Source organism: Pogona vitticeps, chromosome 1 (assembly GCF_051106095.1).
Source record: "Pogona vitticeps strain Pit_001003342236 chromosome 1, PviZW2.1, whole genome shotgun sequence".
Lineage (NCBI taxonomy): Eukaryota > Metazoa > Chordata > Lepidosauria > Squamata > Agamidae > Pogona > Pogona vitticeps.
The window spans coordinates 271,367,267-271,382,739 of NC_135783.1; the positions used below are offsets into that span (position 1 = coordinate 271,367,267).

General features: G+C 38.6%; 1 protein-coding gene across 3 annotated transcripts in view; it reads right to left on the reverse strand.

The window, feature by feature from the left end:
- Nucleotides 1-15,473, reverse strand: part of ELP4 (elongator acetyltransferase complex subunit 4) — a 226,181-nt gene that overhangs the window by 153,614 nt on the left and 57,094 nt on the right. For all 3 annotated transcript variants that reach the window (XM_078384023.1, XM_020795613.3, XM_020795612.3), the window contains exon 5: nt 7,616-7,728. In XM_078384023.1, coding sequence (XP_078240149.1) covers nt 7,616-7,728 — 113 coding nt within the window. The remainder of the gene's footprint in view (nt 1-7,615; nt 7,729-15,473) is intronic.

Sequence of the window (15,473 nt, forward strand, 5' to 3'; positions counted from 1 at the left end):
GGCCTGAGCTGGACTGGGGCAAGGAGAGAGACCTCCTCCCTACCCCTGCACGCATTCCCCCCCACAGCCTGTTTGCACCTGTGTGAGAGCGTGCGTGCGCCTGCGCAAGCGCTGTGCTGCCCTTTGAGCATGCAAAAGCGCACACATGAGCAGTGCACCGCCCTTCGCGCATGTACACAAACTGAAACACGTGATTTCGCGCATGCACACAAGTGCAGGGGGGTGCCCTGCCTTCCTCAGCTGGTCCGCAGGGCTGAAAAGGTTGAGGACCACTGCTCTAAAGCATTAAGCACATTGATACAGTGAAACCTAAAAATTTTTATTAATAAACTATATGGCAAGATTACAATGTTTATGTTCCTTTTGCTCCCAGAAATTTCTCAAAGCATACAGACATTCCTTAACATTAGTATACACAGAGTTTCATCAGAAATGTTCCTGGAACTTACATATCCTAAATATTTTTTAAAATGTTTTAACTTATATAAATTAATTTTAATTCACACATGTAAATAAATATAAATGCATAAATTCATCGCCTTATCAAAATTGGTACACTCCTGCTAAATTCCTGTTTTAAGAAGTGAGTGGGCTTGACAATAATTGAGATAGTTTTCATGATCAGATTACTTGACTTGGTGTTTGGCAAGTTGCCAAACGAAATAGTTACGTGACATATAGGAGCTCTTGGATGAACTGACTGGTCTGGGAAACTGGGCAAGACTGCATGAAAATAACACATTTTTAAGCTGTACCATGTTGAACAATTAGCTAACATCTAGAAAATAAAAATAAGGGAGAGGATTTCTAGGACATTTCACATTTTCTATGCTACCTACATTTGAACCCATAAGCAGGTCTGAACATGTTTAAGAGTAATCTGGCCTTTCTTACTAGATTACTCATAAACATGTTCAAACCCATCCATAAAATCAAACATAGGCTGCAGAGAAAAAAATTACATGTCATAGAAATCTTCACCCTAAATAACAACCAGGAAGATTAAGTGACAGATTAAAACATCCATGCCCCAAAAGAAGGTAGACAGATACATATAGGAAAGAAAGTTGCACACTATTTAAGTTACTTGATATTCCAGTTTTCTACTACATTTCCCCTTCATGGATTGCTCCTTTGTCGTGGTGAAGGGGCTTGAGAAATTCAGAGAAGCTATGGGCTATGCCGTGCAGGGACACTCAAGATGGACAGGTCATAGTGGGGAGTTCTGACTAAATACGATCCACCTGGAGCAGGAACTGGCAAGCCACTACAGTATCTTTGCCAAGAAAACCCCATGGACAGAAACAAAAGGCTAAAAGATATGACGCTGGAAGATGAGCCCCTCAGGTCAGAAGGCGTCCAACATGCTACTGAGGAAGAGCAGAGGACAAGTACAAGTATCTCCAGAGCTACTGAAGTGGTTGGGCCAAAGCCGAAAGGATGCTCAGCTGTGGACGTGCCTGGAACTGAAAGGAAAGTCCGATGCTGAAAAGAAAAATACTGCATAGAAACCTGGAATGTAAGATCTATGAACAGGAGATGGCAAAAATAAACATTGACATCCTGGGCATCAGTGAACTAAAATGGACGGGAATGGGTGAATTCAATTCAGATGATTACCATATCTACTATTGTGGGCAAGAATCCCGTAGGAGAAATGGAGTAGCCCTCATAGTCAACAAAAGAGTGGGGAAAGCTGTATTGGGATACAATCTCAAAAATCATAGAGTGATGTCAGTACGAATCCAAGGCAGACCTTTCATCATCACAGTAATCCAGGTTTATGCACCCACCACCAATACTGAAGAGGCTGAAATTGACCAATTCTATGAAGATTTACAACACCTTCTAGAACTGACACCAAAGAAAGATGTTCTTCTCATTATAGGGGAATGGAATGCTAAACTAGGGAGTCAAGAGATAAAAAGAACAACAAGTAAGTTTGGCCTTGGAGTTCAAAATGAAGCAGGGCAAAGGCTAATAGAGTTTTGTCAAGAGAACAAGCTGGTCATCACAAAAACTCTTTTCCAAAAGCACAAGAGGCGACACTACACATGGACATCATCAGATGGGCAATACCGAAATCAGATTGATCATGTTCTCTGCAGCCAAAGATGGAGAAGCTCTATACAGTCAGCAAAAACAAGACCTGGAGCTGATTGTGCCTCTGATCATCAGCTTCTTACAGTAAAACTCAAGTTTAAACTGAAGAAAATAGGAAAAACCACTGGGGTAGTCAGGTATAATCTAAACCAAATCTCTTATGAATACACAGTGGAAGAACAGATTTAAGGAAATAGAAACTAGATTTGGTGGACAGAGTACCTGAAGAACTATGGATGGACGCTCGTAACATTGTACAGGAGGCAGCAACAAGAACCATCCCCACAAAAAAGGAAATGCACGAAAGCAAACTGGCTGTCCAAAGATGCAGAGAAGAGTAGGGTAACAAAATGCATGGGAGATAGGGAAAGATACAGAAAATTGAATGCGGACTTCCAAAGAATAGCAAAGAGAGACAAGAGGGCCTTCTTAAACTAACAGTGCAAAGAAATAGAGGAAAATAATAGAAAGGGAAAACCCAGAGATCTGTTCAAGAAAACTGGAGATATCAAAGGAACTTTTTGTGCAAAGATGGACATGATAAAGGACAAAAATGGTATAGCCTAATAGAAGCAGAAGACTTCAAGAAGAGGTGGCAAGAATACACAGAGGAATTATAACGGGAAGATGAACTATTTAAAATCTTAAAAGACGCTGTTAAGGTCACACAATATCCCAGAAAATTTGGAAAACTCAGAAGTGGCGAAAGGATTGGAAAAGATCGGTTTACATTCCAATCCTAAACAAAGGGCAGTGCCAAAGAATGCTCTACCATACAACTGCACTCATTTCACACACTATCAAGGTTATGCTCAAAATCCTACAGGGTAGGCTTCAGCAATATGTAGACTGAGAACCCCCAGAAGTACAAGCTGGATTTTGAAGGAGCAGAAGAACTAGAGACCAAATTGCTAGCATGCGCTGGATTATGGAGAAAGCCAGATAGTTCCAGAAAAACATCTACTTCTGCTTCATTGACTACGCAAAAGCCTTTGACTGTGTGGACCACAGCAAACTGCCGGCTCAAGGTTGACTCAGCCTTCCATCCTTCCGAGGTCGGTAAAATGAGTACCCAGCTTGCTGGGGGGGCAATGTGTAGCCTGTATAATTAAAATTGTAAACCGCCCGGAGAGTGCTTGTAGCGCTATGGGGCGGTATATAAGTCCAATAAATAAATAAATAAATAAATAAATAAATAAATAAATAAATAAATAAATAAACTATGGCAAGTTCTTAAAGAAATGGGAGTGCATGACCACCTTATCTATCTCCTGTGAAATCTATATGTGGGACAGGAAGCAACAGTTAGAACTGGATATGGAACAAGTGATTGGTTCAAAATTAGGAAAGGAGTATGACAAGTCTGTATATTGTTCCCCTGCTTATTTAACTTATATGCAGAATACATCATGCGAAAGGCAGGACTGGAGGAGTCCCAAACCGGAATTAAGATTGCCGGAAGAAATATCAACAACCTCAGATATGCAGATGATACCACTCTGATGGCAGAAAGTGAGGAGGAATTAAAGAACCTCTTAATGTGGGTGAAAGAGGAGAGCGCGAAATATGGTCTGAAGCTCAACAGCAGATGCATAAATCCGGATCCAATTCTGTATATTCAAGAGGTAACTAACCAAAATGTAAAAATGTTATTTATCATTCTGTAAGAAATGAAAGGTCACATAAAACAGACACATTAAATATCTCACCTACATCTTTAATATATAATTTCACATGTAAAGCATATATACTTGTGTGATATACCTACTGATGCAAGGAATCTTAACCATAATACTGTTATCAAGACATGATATTGCATGGGCCACAGATATTTAAATTGTAAGGAGAAAGTTTGTTATTTTTTCCAACAGACTCGTGACTAAGCACTTTAATTCTGCTAATGTGTTTTAATATGTTTAATAATGCATTTTCATTTTTGTTTCAACGATCTAGCAACTGAAGTAGCAGTGGTTTGTAAGAAGGGTCTCCTAGCTACAATAGAGTATCTGACTTTCCTATCAATACTTTCTAGACATTTAACAGAGGGAAGGTTATCAAAAGGTTTGACAAATAGGCCTATTAACAGGAAGTAGACTCCATTAGAAAAGACATTTTAAGCCGTCTGAGCAAGGTTTACCAGGAAATCTTTGCACTATGTACATTTTAGCCATCTATCTAATCTCAATGTTCATCTCTTCAAAGCAGCAAACAACACAAGCAAATGTAGCACTGTATTCTCGAAGGCTTTCACGGCCGGGATATGATGGTTCTTGTGGGTTTTTCTGGCTTTTTGGCCGTGTTCTGAAGGTTGTTCTTCCTAACGTTTCGTCAGTCTCTGTGGTCAGCATCTTCAGAGGACATGAGTCAGAACTCTGTCTGTGCTCTGGTGCAGTTTGTTTGGATAGTCAAGTATAGCTGTGGGATTAGCTTCTGCCCATTTCAGGAGATGGGTGATTGTGGTGATCAGCGTGTTTTTTTGTGGATGTACTGTATTGTTGTGATAAGAGGGAGAGATTATCTGTCACTGTGATTGATGGGTATTGTTAACTGGTCTTTTGTGTGCAATGATCACTGGTCCTTGTAGCTGGGTAGAGTTCATTGAACTTTTGCAGGCTGTGTTTTTCAGTGCTGGGAGCCAGGCTTTGTTGAGTTTTAAACTTTCTTCTTTTTTGTTGAAGCTCTGCTGGTGTTTGTGGATTTCAATGGCTTCCTTGTGCAGTTTAACATAATGATTGCTGGTGTTGTCCAGTACTTCAAGTATTTTGAAATTGAATTTCATGTCCAGCTTGTTTTAGGGCATGTTCAGCTACTGCCGATTTTTCAGGTTGTTTTAGTCTGCAGTGTCTCTCATGTTCTTTGATTCTGGTGTGGATGCTGCATTTTGTGGTTCCAATATATACTTGGCCACAACTGCAAGATATCCAGTATACTCCTGCAGTGGTGAGGGGGTTCCTTTTGTCCTTTGCTGACCGTAACATTTGTTATATTTTTGTGGTGGGTAAAAAAAAAGCCTTTCACTCAGAACTCTCAAAGTATGTGATCATGCACAATTAAAGAAATTGTGGTCTCTCTACTGTTTTAGGTACTGCAGTTCCCACAGCTGAAGCAGTAACCTGCTGCTAAAACTGACTCATCTTATGAGATGTGAAAGCTACAGTTGCATGAACTCCAGACTGTACACATTGCTCTCCTGAATCTATATAAGCAGCTACATTGCATATGAAAACGTTTCTGCTTTCTTAAAGCATCACAGAAAAAGATGACCAATCCTAGTCAAACAGACTGAATTGGCTCAAAAATTTTGCAGGGTTCCTGAAAATGACAGGATGTATTTCCTTGTCAAAAGATTGATCTTTTATTATTTTATTAAAGTTTTTACTAGGAAGCTAAACCTGTGAAGTGTTTTTACTCAATTCAGTCTGTTTGACTGTGATTGGTCATCTTTTTTACATTGCATATATTAATAATAGCACTACAGAAAAGTTTGCCATGCTTATATGATATGTTAATTCGTTTCTTTCTGTGTCCATATACTTTACACTGTTCTGGGTCAAAACAAGCAGTCTCAAAGAAAGTGAGAAGTTTAGGATTGGTTTTTGCAATTCTCCCAATGTCATTTCTTCTTTTAAAACTTCTCTTGTGGGAAAACTACCTGTCCAGTTTTAAACACACCTGTTTGCCTATTTATACTTTCTGCCACATCCTCTTAGAAGTGTATTTGCGAAGTCTTTCACGGCCGGGATCTAATGGTTGTTGTGGGTTTTTTGGGTTCTTTGGTTGTGTTCTGAAGATTGTTCTTCCTAACGTTTCGCCAGTCTTTGTGGCCAGAGTGCTGTGCTCTGAAGATGCCGGCCACAGAGACTGGCGAAACGTTAGGAAGTACAACCTTCAGAACACGGCCAAAGAGCCCGAAAAACCCACAACAACCAATCTTAGAAATGCAGAGCTAAAAGAAAATTGATGGATTAAAGTTCACCCATTGTATTTGTGACTGTTTGTCGACCTACATCTTGTGTGTTTAAGCATGTGGGTGAAATAACAACAGTTATCTCTTGTAAGATGGGGGGAAAGAAGCAAATATTGTAAGGAAGAGAAGAATAACAAAAAATACTGGAGGATCAGCCCAGAAAAGTCAACACAGATGCCTAATCACTGATGCCCATTCACACTCATTTTTGCAATGAAGTATACTGAAAAAACAGAATGAATGTTTATCTTCAAACACAAGGTTTAACAATGGCTATATGGTATCTAGATGTCATACATGACACATGTCATAGAACAGTCCAGAAGCCTTCATCTGACTGGATTCTGCTGAACAGCTGTTGCACATATAGCTTTGCATCCAAAACATAGTGAACCAGTTCTATATAACTGTTTATGTTTGTGATAGATAATTTTAAAAAATAGAGTTTAAAATCAAGCTTAATTAATCACATCATTTAGCAATGACAATAGGTGTGCTGTTTCAAAAGCAACTGACGGGGAAGTGGGGAGGCAGCCTTGATTCTTGGTGGCTTAAATCAAGGCAGAGGCAGTGGTGTGAATAAGCATGGTGAACAGGAAAGAGAAGAGAACAGTACTCATTACCTGAAGGTGACCATGAATGAACACCTTACTCCCTCATATACATAGCTAATGTTCAGTCCTACAGAAAACAAAAAGTAGGTGCTGCACTTGCAAGCACTATGGTGGGAGCAAAATCTACCTTCTGCTCAACATTTGGGCAGGAGAGGATCCAAGAAATATGCATTTGTGTGGAACACCCAGAGATATATCAAGGCTCTTTGCAATATTCAGCTCCTCCTTTCCACATAGCCATCATCTAGCAACAATATTTTCCTAATCAGCATTCTTATCAACTTTCTCATTTTTAATATAAGCTACAGGAGAGACAAGGCAGGAGGGTCAAGTGTACTAGTATTTTGTTTGAGTAAGGGGTAAGTCATTCATTTAGGAAAACCATCAGGCTGAAGACTATACTCTTCCCTTTTCCATTCACCATAGTGATCCAACCTGCAAAGCAACTTAGCCTCTTCTTTCCCCCCTCAACGTCCCACACCACAGCAGATCAAATTCAGAATGCTCTCCAAACATTGGCGTGAGACTGGGGTGGGTGAGAATACTTGAGAAGGGAATGGAAGACTCATTTTCCTCTGACACCCATCTGCCAGTGCTTCTCTTGATTCAACCCAATGGCTTCAGAACTAATGTTAATCATAGTACAGTAATACGGATATTTGCGACAAGAGAAGGATCAGGTCAGGGCCATGAGCAGCCATCTCATGAATGTAGCAGAAGCTTGAACATCCAATATAGAATTACTCCACTTAAGAGATGCAGTCAAAATCAGGACAGGACACTGAAGTACAGGCAGGAAGAGAAGGTGGGGCAACTAGTATTTATAATGGCCAACCTACTATGAACAGTAAACCAATTTCGCACAATTTATCATCATAAATCTGCCCTTTCATTGTGTAGTTAACCAAAATGAAGAACACTGCGAACTCACCATGAATCTATTTCTTGAAGAAGAGAAAAACCATCCCACTTGATATTCTGGAGCAGTTCTGGAGTTATTGTTCTTGACAAATCGAAGTAATGTCCACATTTTGAAATGGGTGTCTGCAACAGTATGAAAACATGCTGACTGAATTAAAGGTCAATGAAAACAAATTATCTTTATTAAAATAATACATCGAACTTCAAAATGTCAATAGCTAATTTTCAAACAGGTTTTAGAAACCCTTTACACACTAATTCTAGTGAAGTAATGACTTTTAATGAAATTATGCCTCTTTTGCTCCTCCTTTTACATCCTTTTACATAAATATACATATACATCACAGCATGGAAGCTTCTTCATGGTACAAACCTAAGCCATTGGATATTATTCATGTGTGCATATGACAATTAAGCAACAATGCAGGCAAGTCTACAAGAGTGCTGAGCAGGTGCAGAAAGCCTAGCACACTGGGCCCAGCTATCTATTTACAGTGGTGCCTCGTTTAGCGAGGTTAATCCGTTCCGGATTAACCCTCGCTCAGCGAACCCATCGTTAAGTGAAACAAAAAAGCCCATAGGAACGTATTAAAACTGATTTAATATGTTCCTATGGACTTAAAACTCACCGTTCTGCGAGTTTTCTCCATTGCGGTGGCCATTTTGGATGCCTCGTTAGCGAGGCAAAACAGCGGTCGCCATTTTGTTTTAGCGGTGGCCATTTTGGAACCGGCGATCAGCTGTTCGCTATGCTTTGATCGCGTCCGTGCGATCATCGCATAGCGAAAAAAGCCCATAGGGGCCATCGCTGAGCGAACGCTCCAGCGATGGCCCAGGACCCATCGTTGTGCGGTTTCATCGCATAGCGAAGCGTTCGCTATGCGAGGCACCACTGTACTTAAATCATGCTTTCTTCCTGGTGAATTCACACAACATGGAAGCAGCTTCCATGCTGCTGCGAGTGTGCATATGGAAGCAGGAAGTCAAAGTACAATGCAAGACATAGAATTATGGCAGGTATTGTTGCCCTACTGATTTTATTTTTAAGTGTTCTAACTCTGCCTGCAAATGTCTCTTCAAAATTGTTCAGCAGGCCAAGGCAGAGAGGCAGTCCCAAAACCAGCAAAATCAGCAAGCTGTACAGGGGACAGGTTGTATTTGTCTTTAGTGTGGAAGGGATTGTCACTCTCGAATTGGCCTTCTCAGCCACACCAGACGCTGCTCCAAGACCTCTATTCAGAGCACATTACCATAGTCTCTCCAGACTGAAGGATGCCTATACAGACTGCCTGCAAACTGATGCAAACGTGCTTTGGGAATATTGAAAAGGATAAGAAGTTTCCAGTTTCTACCAAGCTGTTCTGGACATTATGATGATATCACCCACTTTTATTTGAAGAGAAAAGACTGCAACTTCCAGGCATCACAGAAGTTGCCGTTCAAGAACATCTGGAACACAGCATGTTGCCCACATCTAAGCTACAGCAATATTAAACATCTCTGTTCCAGAATGCTTTGAACATGGGAATTTTCTTTTACATTGCATGTTAAACAAAGACTGAAATCCTGTTTAGTAGACCCATTTGAATCAGTGGAACTTACAAAGAACTTGACTCACCAGATCACCATGAATTCAGTGGGAGTACTGTAGTTGCAACTTGCTACGCTAAGCAACAGGATTTCAGTCAAAATGTTTAAGAAAAGGTAGACAAATTTATGTCCAAATAAATAAATAATTATTTTGCTCTGAATGGAACAGAAAGACTAAATCAGTATTCGTCTATTCATTGTGACTATAAGATGGAGAGTCCTCTTTATTTATTTCACATGCCAATCATCATCTGGTCCACACACAGGTGCTTCCCGAACCAATATGTGGCAACTGTAACCACAGAAGGGTAGAGGAGTCTATAGTTAGTTTTGCTATTAAAAACCTCACAGGTAACAGCATGAACTAATACGGATTATTTTTAATGTGATAGTCACAAAGTAGCCCTATGTTTCTGGTACAGTATATAAAAGTAAATAATATTACATTTATAATGTAACCAGGCACAGTATAAATACAAACTTAAGCTAGGCAAAGGCTCCCCTGGTTGCTGAAAACTGAACAAGACTGGGTTTTTTTAATTGTACTGTTAATGAATTTCAATTTTAAATTAACTTTCCAATATCTTCCATATAATATTTTTCTCTTATTTTTCTCCCCTTTTAAAATATACTATAAATAAGACTGCTATCTAAACACATGCAGATCCATTAAGGATCTTCTGATGTAAATTGTACTTATTCCAAATTCAATGAAATAAAAAGGAGGAACAAATTGCTGCAATCTACCCACATTTACCTTGCAGTAATTTCCATGAAACTCAGGAGAACTTACTTTGAATAAATGGCAACACAATTGCACTGAGAAGCACCATTGATATTATACTAAGACACTAATTCAAATATTATATATGCATTAGAAATAAATACAGCTCTGTTTACTAAAGAGTTACAGGAAAATAAATTAGGTAAATATTGCTCACCACTATTCAAATGCCTCGTTCTGGCAAATGTCTTAATTTTATACTTCCCTGCTCCATTTTGTAGAAAACTGGCCAGGCTTGTGGATATCCATTTGTATACAAAGAACTACTTTGCTAAATATCAGCTATTTTTATGTTTTTTTGTTTTTATGTTTTTATGTTTATCTTTAATCTTTATCTTTAATTAGAGGTCTGTCTGCACCAAACATTTTGTTCTTATTTTTATGTGGCAAAAATAAAATATAAAATAATCACCTTCTTTAATAAGGAATTCTTTTTTTAAAAGAAGCAAACAATTTTTCATGTAAAGCTTTAAGCTACATTAAAAACACAATGACATTTATTAGTGATAAAAATAATTCCAAAAAATGTAATGATCATGTTCAAATATATTTACTTCATGTTATACTATAAAGCACAAGATGCTTGGCAATTGCTTCAAAATTATGATCTGAGCTTTCATTTTATTGTAAATTATTACATACAAAAATATTTTACATGATATAATAATACAGAAAATGTTACCATCAAATCAAATAAGTTCATTGTTTAAAAATAAATCCAGAACTTCCAAGTTATTTAGTTTTGGGGTTCTCAAAGCAATTTAAACAAGTGCTGTTCTTTGGCCTATAATCTATCCTTTATCCGGATTACAGATCAGAATGTTTTCACTGCAATCTCTGCCAGAGCTCATCTTTTTATTGTGTAAGTCCAAGCCTCCTCAATGTTTTAGAAAGGCCTTGACTAACTGAACTTTGATCTGATGTCTTCATTGAGAAAAGCTCCAGGTTGCCTATTTCAGATGCAAATCCTTGCTGAGGCCCAAGAGAGTTTAGTAAAGACAGCAAAACAGAAGAAACAAGAAGTTTCCAGGATCCTCTTTGAGACGCCTGGGGAACATTGGTGTCCCTAATCCACACAGTTGCATGGATTAAGATAGGTGATAACCTTTCTTGATTCTAAAGAATGAGCACAGTGCCTACAAACTGGGTGGAGACTAGGATTTGGCAGCAATAAAACACCAGGCAATAAAAGCCTAGCTACATCAGAAGCCTATGAATAGACCCCAATGTACCACATTCCCAGGCCTAGTGGGGAAGCTTGCAAAAAGCCCACCTGAATCAAGTAAGCATGAATAATCTGTCTTAGCAGCAGCATGACCACAGAGGCAAAGCAAAAGGGGAGGAAAATACATTTCTCTTAACTATGAAATTATAAATTTATTAATATAATATGGCTTCATGTCTGTCCCTTCCTGGGGTTCCTATGAGCTACCCTGCAAAAGGAAAAAATTGAAATTGTCATGGAGCAGAGTATGCCTTTTGCAACTGTCTGCTCTTAATGCTTCTAATTGCAATACTAATGTGCTAGAAATTCTCATATTTAGAAGGAATCAAGGCAGAAAATTGATTTCATGCTGTGACAGTTTATGTATTGCCCTCAGAATGCAAGCAGCTGATTCATTAAAAGTGGGCAGTACATGAGAGAAAGAGATAAGTGAAAACTATACATACTACACCTGCTTGCGATAAACTAAGAAATAGAGAGGGGTTTGGTTTGCATTTCCGTTAGTTAAATAAAAAGTTTAAAACAGCTTTAAAACTTTCCATTATGCTTGGAATGTGCGGCTAAAACACAATAGCTATGACAATACTGTATGCTTTATTAAACTACTACCAGAGAGCCTACGTATACAGTACTGTATATTTAAAAGTTCCAAGGCAGCAGGTAGGAAATAAATTTCTATGGATTTCACTTTTCTCAGTAACTGTATTCACTTCCCACCCCATCCCAAGATATAATTTTTAGCAAGCTGGACTTCATTTTTACTAAATACCAAGTTAGGAACAATAACATGCAGAACAAGCAGCAAATCAAGGGACTGGATGCAAATCAAGAAATATAAATTAATTGTTAATCCTCCTTTAACATGCACAACTACCAAGGTCATCTCATTACTCAGAAATCAAACATGGGTGTTTGTGTGGCAAATATGTGTGGCAAATATAATGATGAATATTGAAATAATACTTTAATAAGAAAAATGAAACATCTCTTATTAGCTTGGACACAATTGCTGAAATCCTGTGGCACTGTAGTGAATAAAGCATAACTTTTGGGGGTGAATTACCTCAACTTAAGAAATCCCTGCAGACATTATCTGATGCATACTAAGTGCACCTCAATATTCAACAGATAACTTTTATGGAGACTTATAAACTTCAGGCAATTTGCCTCCAAAAGTTATGCCATAGTAGAATAGGATTTCAGCCATTAACCTGTATTTTTGAAGCTATTTTTTTTTCATTTTCCATTTATTGAATGCACAGCAAAAAAATTAATTTGAAAATGTAATTTTTTAAAACAAAATATATCCTCCCTTAAACCTTGTATTTGCTCAGAATTTTCCAGTCAGTTCTTAGGTAATTAAAGATAAACAAAGTGTTTCCAAAATGGTCACAATGAAATGTTTAGCTATGAATTAGGTATATGAGCTATGAGTGATCCAAGGGCTGAAATTCTGTTGCACAAGGTATGCCCTGTAAGGCTGATGGTGTCATTAGCTGTGGTGATTTTTCAGAAATTAGGAATTTCCTATCCTTTTCCTCCTCAATTCCCAAGGTTTCCTTGGAATCACTTTCATCATAGAGAAGATTTTGGGGCTGCAAGACAGTGGGGTCTGTAACTTCCAAAATTTCTGCCACTGAATCACCCTACTGCCAGCAATTATGAGAAAGTAGACCTCCCCCATTCCCACAACCCCCAATTATTTATTTATTGATTTGATTTATATACTGCCCATCTGGCAGCCAAGGCCACTCTGGGCGATATATAAATGGCTTTTCCAAGATGAAAAGATCTCAAAGGAGCTTCAGGACATTCAAGGAGGATAAGATTTTTTAAATTTTTGAACATTCACATTCGCTGAAGATGTAATCAGCCATATATATCACAACCCCTGGCAAAAGGATTCCAGCCAATAATTTTTAGTACTATGCAAAAAAATGAATAAGAATACTAGTCTTACTCTCTAACGTTGATGGCTGAAGGAAAATGGCACACTGTTTCTCCTTTGCTGATACAGAAAGCAGAGGAGAAAAGCATGCAGAGTAGCCACCAATGGAACATATTGTGGACAGACTGGGGAGTATCCAAAGCTGCTCTATTCCCAGTTTTGACCAGTCACCTACACTAGCCCTGAAGCTAAAACCGACTGGGATGGCATTTTTGTAATTTCAGTACTCCCAGCCCTAGGAATCACCTAACTTTTCTGTGATTGGGAAAGAAGAAGACAAAAGGGGGTATTTCCCAGCTTGGCTTGGAAGAAGGGAACATTCTTTCACTCACAATGCTTTCTGAGAATTATTGCATTGCTCCATTGCTGGGAAGGCTAGTCTTGGTACCCATTAGATTCTATAGGAGGAGCTTCAATAAACTACCCTCTCATGGAGGAGTGAGCAGTGAAAGTAAGCAGTGCAACTGAGAGGGCATTTCTCTTCTTTCTATGCCTTCTTTCTTCTTTCCCAATTCCAAAAATCTGTCTGGGGGATTCTAGGTGACTTCTTAGTCTGTGAGTCCTAAAATTCCGTCCCTAACAATTGAAGCCAGTATAGCTGCAGACCTCACTGTTTTTAGTTCTTGATTTTTTAAAAAAATATGTCATTGGAATATTTTGCTCTTACTAACCATTTTTATTCATAAGGGAGATCCTGGGAAAGTAGCATTTCGCACTCCTAGCATTTCTATGGGGCTCTCCCTCATCTTACCTGGAATCAGAGGAGATGGTGATGTTGTCATAGACAGCTGGGCTGACTACTAGTAGTGGAGAGCCTAGCGGTTTTTTTTTTTTTTGAAATATGGGTGAAGTTCTTACAGTAGCTAGCATATTGTTTCCAAAATGCCCCTTGACCCTGTGCTGTTGCCTGAAGGCTTTCTGAGAAAATTAAAATGGCAGCTGCAGCTCTTTCAGTCAAAGTTTCTCCTCTCAGAGCCACACTCCAAAATGTAAAAGAATAATCTAACTATTTAAATCCTGCTGCTTTGTTATGCATGTGGAGGTTTAACTTCCACGTGCATAATTAAAAAATCCATGTTAGGATTCTTAAACATGTTCCAAGCCAGTAGTGTTTGTGTACTCCCAAGAATCCAGAAGTGACCTTTTAATTGCCTGATAGAAGAAACACAATGTTATGCTGTTTTCCTTCTACATGCACAACAAGCAAACAGGATTTCAGTCAATAAATACAATCAAAAGGGCTCTGGTATTAGTCTGGTGAATGCTAGCAATTTGCCATCATGACAGGTGCTGACATCAGCCTTCAAAGCGAAGATGTTATCTCAAACAAACAAACAAACAAACAAACAAATAAATAAAGGTGGGAGTAAGGGCAAAGAGAGCAGGAACATATAGAGGTAAAGAGAGACTTGAGTAAAGATGGTGCTTCCATGCATATATGTATATGTTGGCATGACAGTCGTCCTTTTCAGACAGTGGCAGCCCTTATGCCTAATTGAATTCTTCCTCTGACACTTGGGGTTTGAGTTGCTACCACAAGGGTATATTTTAAAAAAAAAACACCAGAGTGCAGCCTTGATCCCAGTGCTGCTCAACAAGGAGAGAAGAAGGGACTACCGGGCAGAACTGATGACAAGTGTCAGAAAAACAAGCAACAAACTTATAGTTGTTTTCTGTTCCTCTAGAAAAAGGAATGTGACAAATACTGGGATTTTATGTGCACCTGTCAGGGGATATGACTTACAGCAACTGCCCACAATAAGCAATTTTGCCAGGAGGCTAAGTATCTACAATGATAATACACAGAGGATTTTCACTTGCAGTTATTTGCATTTCCCACCACTAACCTCAGTGTAGTAAACAAAGCTGTTGCTCGACAACAACCATCTTCAATTAGATTGCATGTTAGATCAATTTTCACCAAATACTTCTATACCTTAACAGATGAATACTGTATGGCATACTATTCGATCAAACTGGGAAATTTCATGCTACTTCACAAAAATATGACAGTTTCCAACAGGATGTAGTATCAGTAAGTTCCCCGATTTTCCACTTATGAACACAATGATTTCTATGTAAGTATAAATTATACGTTATGATGGTTCAGTATGATACATCAAGTTTCATGTTAATAAAATTGATGAGCTTGCATGGTCAGCCTGGAGGGTATTTGATTTGACATGTCATCATACATAAATCTTCTGTGTTATACAGATTCATAGCCATGTCTGTGAAATTTCATGAAAACCAAACATGCCAAGCCCTGTAAAATCAGTTTGACATATTCCAATTATATTCTTTAATATAAAGCCAAACCT